Consider the following 11,048-nt stretch of genomic DNA (forward strand, 5'->3'; position numbering starts at 1 on the left):
GGCGCCCCGGTCCAGCTCCATCCCCTCAGGGGCCATGGCGGCCTTGGACGGGAGGGAGGAGGGGAAATCACTCCTTTTGCAAACTCATGGGCACCAATTGGTCCTGGCACCACCACGGGCAGCGGGCAGAAGCCGCCAAGGCAGCAGGTTGGATCCCAGTGCCCACTGGCAGAGTCCCGGGGCCAGACCCATGCCCTTCACAACACCCGCGACTGCTCCCCATGATCCCCAATGGAAGGAAGGCTGCACCTGACCCCAGGCAGGTCTCGGGTCCACAGCAGAACCTCTGGTGGCTTTACACAACAATTGCTGCAAACCCTTAGCCTTTCACGCAGGTGAGGAGGGAAGGGATGGAGCAGCTTTGGGGACACCTGGAATCCACACAGGGTCACTCCCCACAGCCCCACCACGGCCACGGGTAGAGCCACTGAGCAATACTTCCACACTTTTCTCTCTATTTTTGTGGACAAAGTCGGAATCCAAGCATTCTTTCCATGAGGTTCCTCAAGGCTGCAGATTTTGTTCAAGAAGGAGGTTCCCAGGAAGGTTGTTGGCATATTGTTGTGCCATTTTCAGTAATTTTGACGTTCTCTCAGTCCCTTACCAAGAGCAACACATGATCAATTGCTAAATTTCCAGGCTGGCTCCCCCACAGCTGCCCCTGCAGCGGGGCTTTCCAGCCAGCCCTGCTCTGAAAACCATCAAAGGCCCTCACAGAGACAATGCTTGGGCTCCCTTTGGGTTGTGTGCTTCATGCAGAGCTGTGCAAACCACAGGCAGCCCTTTTCCGCCCCCACAGAATTCTCACCTCTGCAGGAGGTCTAAAGCTGCCAGAATCAAAGCCAAGGGAACAATGGGGACCCTCAGGTCCTGGCTGCCACCTGGGGCTGGCCAGAGCAAGGCTGGGCAATGGCCATCCCTGTGCAGTGGGGCTGGGCCATGGCTGGGCCCCACCCTTGGATGGCCACTGGCTTCAAGGAGCAGGAGTTTGGGGCCTCCTTCCTGCTCAGGGTTCCATTCCCCAGCTGCTCTTGCTGGCTCAGATCCAGCAGGGGACGAGCAAGAATGGAGAAGTCTGGCCCCCTCCAAAGCTGCCAAGCTCCAGGACAGGACCCTCTTCCCCAGCCTGTGTCCCCCCTGGGACAGGATTCCCTCAGGACAGGAGCCCCCTGGATGTGCTCCCTAAGGACAGAACCCTTCCCCCCCATGTGAGAAAGGTGTCAAATGGCCTTTTCCTTCTTCTGCAGGAGACAGAAATTGAAAGTGTTGGGGGGTAAAAGCTGCACTCCCCCATCCCCCACAGCCTCCCCAGCCCTCCCTGCAGACCCCTCACCCCTGCTTCCCCCAGCCTGGGCTTCCCCCAGCCTGGGCTTCCCCCAGCCTGTTCCCTGCTCCAGGTGCCCCCAAGGACCATCAAGGCACAAACTAGGGGTTGTGAAATTGAGGGGCAAAATGATGGAAATGGAATAAAGAGAGGGAAAAATCACTGGAGGCGGGAGGGCACAAACCCAGAGCCGCTCATAATCTGTCTGGGGTGACCCCCTGGAAACCGGCACCATGTGGGGGTGGAGCTGGCTCTGGGTCACCCCAAAATCTGAAGCACCCAGGGAAGGAGCTGCAACCCATGGGCTCACCCAGCCACTGCCCATCCCTGGCACCCCCATTCCCCTGGGAACAGAAACATGGGACCTCCATTCCTTATGTCCTACTCTCTCTGCAGCCCCCATCCCAACACTGACATTCCCTAGGATCTCCATGGCCCAGCACCACATTCCCAAGGAACCCCTTCCCATTCATTCCATCCCCTGAAATCTTCCTAGGACCCACCATTCTCCCCTCCCATGAACTCAAATCCTTGGAGCCCACATTTCCCTGGGACTCCCATCCCTGAGTGCCCCTAGGTCGGGAGACGCTCATTCCAATGGCACCCCCATTGCCGGATATTCCCCCTCCTCAGGACCCCATTTACCAGTGACCCCATTCCTGCCTCCCCAAAACCACCAAATTCCCAACTCCTGGGAACACCATGACCCATTTTGTCCCACCCACCCGTGTCCCCAGACTGTCCCCACCCGGCCCCCACCAAGGGCTACCTACGCATGAGGTCAAGACCTGACCTCGCTTCCTTCCCCTTCATCCGAAGAGCCGCCAGCCAGGGGAGCGGTGGCCACAGCAGCGAGTGACAGCCAGTGCACATGGCTGGGGACACCCAGATGGCCGGGAAGGTGGCGCTGCTCCTGTGGGGTGAGTGCCCTGGGCACAGGCATGATACCCCAGGGATGGGGAGGGAAGGGGGCACAGGGGGGCGGTGGGGTCCCCTGAGGTCCCCAATGCCAGCAGAGCCAGTCCATGTTACCCACAGTGAACCTTGGTGTGACTGGGGATGTAGGGTGGCTTTGGGTACAGGAAGAGGGGGCAGGAATTTGGGGATGGGGATGTGGAGACAGGAATGTGGGGACTGGCACCTTTGGGCTCAGGGAGCTCCGGGGATAGGGACAAGGGATCTGGGATGCAGGGACAAGAACCATGAGGATGTGGCCATGGGGATGGGATCATGGGGATGGGATCATGAGCTGGTGGGGGTGACCTGGGCCAGCATGGGGTGTGTCCGTGGTGTCCTCGTGCCTGGGGTGTTCTCAGTGTCCCCATGTTCTGCCTCAACCGGGGTGGCCTCAGCGTCCCTGTTCCCAAAGTGTCTGTGCCACAGGGATGTGGTACACGGGTGGCTGTGACACAGACATGTCCCCCTGCCTCTCCAGACTTCTGGGGACCACCCACACACTTTCCCACAAGAGCATCTGTCCCCACGGGGACAGTTCAGGGACAGCCACCACACCCTGTGCCCCATGTGCCTCTGTCCCTATGGTGACACCCCCACTCAGCCCTGTCCCTTCTCCCTTCCAGCCCAGACCCTCGGCCTTGTTGGTGAGTCCTCGGGGGATGCCTCGTCCCCAGTCCGCTGTGCCCAGCCCCACATTGGCCCTGGAAGGCTGGTGTCCCCTGTCACCCACAGGTGCCCAGACCACCCAGCTCCTCGTGGAGCCCCCCTGGATGCTGGCGATGCTGTGGGACCGGGTGACACTGACCTGCCAGGGCTCGAGGACTGCCGGTGCCACCACCTGGTACAAGGACCGGCAGCGTTGGTGGCAGGAGGGACACAACCGCCTCACTGTCACTGAGAGTGGCACCTACACATGCGACAGACCCGGCACTGGGCGCAGCCCCCCCGTGACAGTCTTAGATGGTGAGGGGAGAGCTTGAATGATCATGGGGGCCCCAGAGCGGTAAGGGTGGGCTCCATTCCGTGGATGGCCTCACACCCCTCATGTGACAAGAGCCAGTCCCCTGCACACAGGGACATCCCAGTGCACCCCAGAGCACCCCAGAGCACCCACACGTCCCCGGTGCTATGGGCACCCACCCCAGACCAGTCTCATCAGTGAGATGTGACCTTCCTGTCCCACAGACCAGCTGGTGCTGCAGGTGCCAGCGCGGGCACTGCTGGAGGGGGACACCTTGACACTGCGCTGCCGGTGCCGGCAGGACAACCATCTCACCAGGGTGCGATTTTACTGGGATGAGAAGGATCTCAGGATGTCCCTCAAGGGGACCAAGCTGTCCTTTTCACCTCTGCAGCTGCACCACAGCGGCCACTACCGATGTGAGGGCTTGGTGGGGTCTTGGCTGTCACAGTCAGCAGCAGTGACAGTGACAGTGCATGGTGAGCACCCACACGGCTGGAACTCCAATATCTTGACAAACCCAAAGCCACTTCCCAGTGCACTCAGACTCACAGTCCTCACCTCTCCTCTCCTTCCCAGAGCTCTTCTCGGTCCCAGTGCTTGAGGGTCCCCATGAGCTCACTGAGGGGTCCCCCCTGACTCTCAGCTGCCTCAGAACCCCCAGCACCCTGCGGCCCCGAGCCCCCCTCCTGCACGTGTTTTACCGGGACGGGCAGGTGCTGGGGGGCCCACAGGAGTCCCCGCAGCTGCTGGTGCCCGCTGTGAGGGTCTCCCACTTGGGGAATTATGGCTGTGAGGTGCACTCCCAGGGGGGGTCCGTGCAGAAGAGCAGCAACCGGCTCCTCGTCACGGTGTGCAGTGAGTGCGGGGATGGGCACGGGGAGCCCCCACAGATGCCTTGGGTCCCTCATACTGCCTGGCATCCTCCAGCCCTCCCTGACGCCTGCTCTGGGGCACCCAACCTTTTCCAGATCCTCCCCTGGCTCCCCCCATCCTCTCTCGAGTCTCTCCCCAAAACCCCCAGCCCGTACATGGGTACCTTCATCCTTCCCTGGTGCATTTTCTGTGTCCTGCCATCCCTGCCCCAGGTCGCTCCTAAGCTCCCCCCATTCCTGGCTTGTGTTTCCCTCCATCCTTCGTTGGGTCCCCTCCCCCATCCCTGGGTCCCTCCACCCCTCTCTGAGGTCTCTGCATATTGCGCAAGTCTCACCATCCCCTCCCATGGTCCCCGTACCCTTCCTGGTGTTGCCCACCTCCCTCTCCAGGTGTTCCCTCCCTGACCCCCTTATCATCTCTCAGTGTTCCTTTCTAAGCCCCCCTCCCCCAATCTCGGCACCCCCTCTCCCTCACTGGAATTCCCCTGCCCCTCCCTGACACCCCTCCGGGTCCCTCACTCTCCCCTGGTGTCCCACTCTCCCGCAGGGGTCTCACTCTCAGGGGTGTCCCTGTCAGTGCAGCCCCCTGGGGGACAGGTGGCACTCGGGGAGAGCCTGGTGCTGAGCTGTGCAGTGGCCATAGGGAGAGGTCCCCTGTCCTTCTCCTGGAACTGGGAGGGCTCAGGGGCACTGCTGGGCACCGGCCCCCACCTGGAGCTGCTCCACGTTGGGGACAATGACAGCGGCCAGTACCGGTGCCGGGTCAGTGACGGGAACAGCGTGGCCGAGAGTGACCCCCTGAATGTCACCATCCTGGGTGAGCGGGACCATCAGGCTGGGGATGACCCCACCCACAGCAACCCCATCCCACCTCGCCAGGTGCCAGCCCTGTCTCGGTCCCCGCAGTGCCCGTGGCCAATGCCACCATCAGCCATCGTCCCCTGTCACACCAGGTGCATGCAGGTGACAACGTGACCCTACGCTGCTCAGTGCAGGTGGGCTCAGCCCCTGTCACCTTCACCTGGCTGCACAATGGGCAGGAGGTGGCCCGGGGTCCCTTCCTGGAGCTCAGGGACATCGATATGGGACATTCGGGCACCTACCAGTGCGTGGCCACCAACCAGCTGGGACAGGACGGGCACCGCATGTTCCAGGCACTCAGCCCAGAGCTGGCCCTGGAGGTGACACCTGGCTCACTCGGGGTCACTGGTGGGGTCACACAGGGTCACCAGGGTGTTCAGGACTCCTGCAGGTCAGGATGACCCCAATGTGTCCCCTCTGTCCCCAGCAGTGGCTGTGAATGTCGGCAGGACCCTCCTGTTCCTGCTCCTGCTCCTGGCTGTCATCGGGGGCTGTCCCTGGTGGCACTGCCGGGGTGGGTGACAATGGGGGGGGGACAAGGTCCTACAGGAACTGGGGGGAAGCCCCACGCCCTGGGGGTCCGTTGGGGCATCACCCAAAGCCCCAGATATGGAGGAAGCTGAGCCCCCAGTGACCTTTGCTTGGGGGTCTTTTGGAGGGTCCTGGGCTGTGCCAGGAAGGGCCTTGAGGAATATTGAGGTGACACTGGGATCTCCTGGGGGCTTTTAGGCAGGTGTTGGAGAGTTGTGCAGGGATGTTGAGAGCTCCTCAGGGATCCTGAAGCTGTTTGGAGGCTTCCCTGCGTTCTATTCTTGGGGTTCCTTGAGGCTTGAGTGTGCTCAGGGGTTCAGGGTTCCTGGGGAGGGGGTTGGAGTACCTGGGTGCCTCAGGTGTTCTGGGGCTCCTCAGGGGTGCTTTGGGGTGCAGGGGCCTGGGAGTCATGTAGAAATCAGTGTTTGGTGGGGACTCAGGGCTCCAGTGGGCATTTAAAGGTCCCAGGTGGGGTTGGGGCCCAGGGGACCCCATGATCACCCCATCCTCTTTTTCTTGCAGCTCTCAGGAAATCCCAGGACAGGAGAGTGGGGAGTTCCAGCCATGACTCTGCCTGACCCCTTCCCCAGACACCCCTCAGACCCCCCCCTTATCCTCACAGGGCCCCCCAGAACCCCCTTATCCCCTGGAGGTGGGGGAGGGGCTGGACATGAGGTGGCAGGGGGTGAGTATGGGGGATGGGTGGGGACATGGACATGTCACCCATGCGTGTCACCCCAAGCCAGGTGTCTCTTCCTGTCCCCCGCCAAGGACCCCCAGGTGACCCACGCAGAGCTGCCAGGACCACACAGGCAACTGCAGGACACCAGTGACATCCATTGGAACGTCCTGTGACAATGGGGGACACTGGGAGTCCCCATCCCATGGCTCCCATGGTGGCCCATCCTGCCTGGGGTGATGACCATGAGTCAGGGGGGGCTGCACAGGGCACCCAGTGCTCCCCTTTCCCCCTCCCAGTGCTCCCAGTACACCCATGGCTTCCCAGGCTCCTCCCAGTGCCAGGGGACACTGGACCCCTTTCCTTCCTATTTAGTCCAAAATGCACCTTTTTGGTTAAATTGGCAGAGATGGTGTTTGTTCAGCTTTGTTGAGCTTTACGAATGGGATTCTCCAGTTCTGGGTTGCCACTAAAACCAGTGGCTTCTGCTCCTTTCCCTACCGCTCCCCATGGAGGCACAAAGATCCCAAAGGGCTGAGAGAAGAAAAACTTCCTGAATCAGCAATGAAAGAACAAAACCAACAGAAACAGCAACAAGGTTCAGAGTCCAAATTGTCACACAAGAAACGATTCCCAGGGGAAGCCACCGACAAAGAACAATCCCCGAACACTTCCTCCCCCATCAAGTTTCCTCCATCAGAGAAATCTGGCAGGGTCCTGGACCTTCCTTGCTCTGATGGCCAAAGTGGCCTTCAGGAGGCTCTGGATTCTCTTGTCCCCTGTCCCAAACCCCTCCTCTGCCATGTTCCCCACACGAGGATGTCACAAAGGCACTGAGGAGGTTCCTGAGCCTCCCCCTTTCCCGGGCAGTCAGAATCAGGCCATGGCACAGGGTGGGGTGTCAAAGACAGAAAAAATTTGAAGTCTGGAGACATTTTGGAACAGCTGTGTGTGGCAGGGGTGGGCCAGACCTGGCTTTTGCTGAGACAGGGCCCCGTCTGTCCATCATCTGTCAGCCATGGCACACTGGGGACAGTGTGACGCTTTGCCAAAGTCAGGTCCTGAGTAACCAGGTGACCAGAAGTTCCAGCTGGGGAGAGGGTCCTTGGTGACACAACTGGCTTAAAAGGCAGAGCATGAGGTAGCCAAGTCCCTGGCCCTATCTGCTCATGGGGTGTCTGTTCCACGCTGGAACCCAGAAGTTGGCAACTCATATAAATGAGAAATATCAGCCAAGGAAACTGGGGAAAAATCCTGGAATGGAAAGAAACCCATCTCAGAAAAGTTTTTTAATTTCAAAGATGATCTGGCTTCCAGGCGAAAGTGTAGGAAGAGGAATAACACCTCTTTGCTGGGAATATGATAAACCAGAACAGAACAAACAACACAAACCCAGAACTTTCCCTCCTGCTCAGCGCTGTTGGTTTTTGTGGCAGTTATAACCGCGGCCAGCAGGGGGCGCTGCAGGGAGCACTCCCGGCCACCACAACCACATCCGCCACTCCACAATACTTTTCACTATCTGCACAACATGGCAATATTTATTCAACAGTATAATCAATAATATAACATCAATTAATATAATATCCAGTGAAAGTCAACTGCCATCAACTTGTTTCTGTCAATATATACCAGTAAAGAACTGTTACTCGTATTCCCACCTAAAAGCCCTGTAATTTCAAAGTTATAATAGTTCAGAGAGAAGGGGATCGTATATTCCACTCCAAGGGAGGTTCCCAACTCATTCAGCTTAATTCACAGAGCTGAAAAAGAAACACCATTTCTGCCAGTTTAATCAAAGAGCTGCATTTTTGTCCCAGGAGCAGGGAACCAGGTCCTGTGTCCCCTTGGAACTGGGATGGTCACCAGTAAGCCACCTCATTGGGAGCACTGGGATGGGGACTGCAGAGCCACTAAGCACACTGGGCTTAAGAGAATCAAATCTGATTTTGATTTATGTCTCAACATATGCTACACATGAGGTGAAAAATGACTCTGTGGGTTGTACATGTGCTGGGAACCCTGTCCCTGGCGAGGCTTCACACAACAGAGAATCAGGGGAGAGAAAGCTTCAGTGATTGGGCTGTGAGTGACCCCCACTGGCTGGTGGGACAGATGCCTGAGGAAAAATATCTGTGAAAAAACACCCAGGAAATCAGGCTGTGGGGGGAGACTTTGCAAATAAAAGCAGATAACTGTGACACAACAGGAGTGTTTTGCTTTAGGTTTCTTGCAGGGATCAGGGGCTCGCTCAGAGGGTCAGTTTGGCCCTCCTCCACTGTGGGATTTACATTCTCTGAACCTGAGAGAAGTAGTGGGAGAGGCAAAGAATGTTCCAAACAATTCTTATCTCATTTTCTGCTCCTGTGTTGATCACATGCGGAATGCATTGTGGAAGATTGTTTACCTGAAGGGAATCGGTGATTGGATTCTGATGTGAGAGTTTTGATTCACTGACCATTTGAATCCAGGTGTGTGTGTGTTGGGACTGTCGGCTGACAGTCATGAGATTGTGTTCAGTGGAGTGCAGCTGAGTGCTTAGCAGATTCAGTTTAGATGTAATGTTATATAATATAGATTAATATGGTATTAAAAAGTACTTAATAAGCCTTCTGATAAGATGGGGTCGGATGCATCATTCCTCCTGGACATCCGGTAAAAATACCATCGACAATCCCCTCCCTTGCCTTTTCTTTCAGTGGTCCTTCTCCCCTGCCTCTATCCATTCTTTCCTGTAGTGCTGCTTCCCCGAGGCAGCTCATTCCTGCTCCTCCTGGACATTCCTTCATTGCTCTCCAATGGAGCAGATGCTGCCTGCACCCACGCGCTGCCTCTGCCGCATTTCCCATGCTGCCCACAGCACCGAGCCTGATGCACCTGCCCACCGCAGCCCCGGCCCGCGGCAGCCAGCCCAGAGCCACCAGTGCCGCAGCACCAGCCCGCAGCCAGCCCGCAGCAGCCAGCCTGCAGCCATCGCTCGCCCATGCCAGAGACACGCAGGTGCCGTCCTTGGAAATCACGCCCAGCCACTGACAAAAGCCATGTGGGCTCGCCCTGGCTTGCAGCACACACACTCCATCTGCCCAGCTGATGCCCACAGAGCGCCCGGGCTCCTTGTGGTAACGCTGTCCCTGTCTTCTGTTTCTGTCTCTATCCTTGTCCCTTTCTGCTCCCTTCTATCCCCCTTTGGTATGAACGCTTACCCTCCTTTATCAATAAACAGTTCTCAGATATAATATTGCCACTTTTGTGCTTCATTTTCACCCGAGAAACCTTTCAGCAAGAATCCTCCCCGACTCCCCCATTTCCAGTGGGATGGGACAGGGGTAGTGGGAGGGGGAATGAGGAAGCCCTGGGTGTACTGCAAGCACTGTGGGGAGAGAATGGGGGAGTCCCTGAGGGTACTTGGGCACTTGGATGGGGCTGGGGAGCCCCTGCAGGTACAAGGAAAGGGATGGGGGAGCCCTTGGGGGTACTGGGAGAGGAAATGGGGAGCACAGGGTGCCCTGTGTAGCCTCCCCCTGAGCCATGACCAACTCCCTTGGAAGGATGGGCAACCACAGGAGCCATGGAGGGACCACTCCCAGTGTCACCCAGTGCCTCCCATTTCCCAGAGCATCACAACATTTTGTGTAGATTGTCATAGATGTCACTGGGTTCCCACGGTTGCCTTTGCAGCTCCATGTACATCGCCTGAGTATCCTCCACTGGGGGTGCCAGGGGGTCTGGGTGGGCCCTGTGGGAATAAGGAGGTGTGTGGAAGGGGATGGGAGGTGCTGGGGGTTTGGGTAAAAGGTGTATCATGGCTGGAGGCTGCACTCACCTTTGCTGGTGCTTCCTGGCATCTGCAAAGGAAAACTGGAGGGGTGACTTTGGAGGCCCAGGGGCCCCCATCCACCCTTGGGAATGCTGAACCACCACCAGACACACAATTCTCTCCAGACCCCCCAGTATCCCTGATGCCCCCCACTATCCCTGACCCACCCCACTTGCACCAACACCCGGAGCCCCCAGAACCCCGACCCTGGCATGGAGGGACGCTGACAGAACCCCCAACACCCCTGCAGGAACCTCCAATATCTCTGAGCCATGGTCACTGGCGGCTCAGCCCCTCCCAAGTCAGGGTCCGTGGGTGCCGCCCTATGGGCCCCCCTTCTCTGAGGGCCTTCCCACCTCTCTCCTTGACCATCATCCCCCCATTGTCACCCACCCACATGGTGCCACTGGTACCAGGCCACTATGACACCCACGAGCAAGAGCAGGAACAAAAGGGCCCCACTGACCCCTGCGGCCACTGCAAGAAAGGGAGGGGGACACATCAGGGTCACTCATCACCCCAGGGGTCCTGCACTCCCTGGTGACCCTGAGTGACCCCACCTGTGTCCCTGTGTGTCCCTGTCTCTGGCAGTGTCACCTCCAGGACACTGGGGATGATGGTGGCATTGTTCACGGGCACTGTGGGGACAGAGACAGGGCTGAGGCCGCAGGGAGGGCAGCAAGTGTGAGGGGATAGGGACGGGAGGATCGATGTCGTGGTGGATGTTGTAGATGGGGTTACACCACAGAGGGTTGAGGGCACCCAGGGCAGATGTGGGGAGAAAAAAGAAATATTTCTGGGGGCCATGGAGGTGCCCAACCAGGGAAAATGGGGGGACTCTGGGTGCTCCCCGTGCCCATCCCCACACTCACTGGGCCCCGTGATGCAGAGCCGATTGCTGCTGTTCCTCATGGCCCCGCCCTCGGAGATGGAATTCTTCGAGGAGAAGCCCCCCATAGCGGGCACCAGCAGCTGCAGGGACCCCTGATGGACCCCCACAACCTGCCCGTCCTAGTAGAACACGTGCAGGAGGGGTGCTCGGG

General features: G+C 58.4%; 1 protein-coding gene across 1 annotated transcript; it reads left to right on the forward strand.

The window, feature by feature from the left end:
* Nucleotides 1-34: 34 nt before the first annotated feature.
* Nucleotides 35-9,221, forward strand: LOC131092998 (Fc receptor-like protein 2). Its single transcript, XM_058040002.1, has 10 exons — nucleotides 35-100; nucleotides 2,144-2,225; nucleotides 2,905-2,925; nucleotides 3,014-3,244; nucleotides 3,467-3,721; nucleotides 3,822-4,100; nucleotides 4,665-4,934; nucleotides 5,024-5,326; nucleotides 5,406-5,492; nucleotides 9,049-9,221. Exons 1-10 carry the CDS (start codon nucleotides 35-37, stop codon nucleotides 9,219-9,221), a joined length of 1,767 nt encoding a protein of 588 aa, XP_057895985.1.
* Nucleotides 9,222-11,048: the final 1,827 nt, after the last annotated feature.

The sequence above is a fragment of the Melospiza georgiana genome, chromosome 23 (assembly GCF_028018845.1).
Source record: "Melospiza georgiana isolate bMelGeo1 chromosome 23, bMelGeo1.pri, whole genome shotgun sequence".
Classification (NCBI taxonomy): domain Eukaryota; kingdom Metazoa; phylum Chordata; class Aves; order Passeriformes; family Passerellidae; genus Melospiza; species Melospiza georgiana.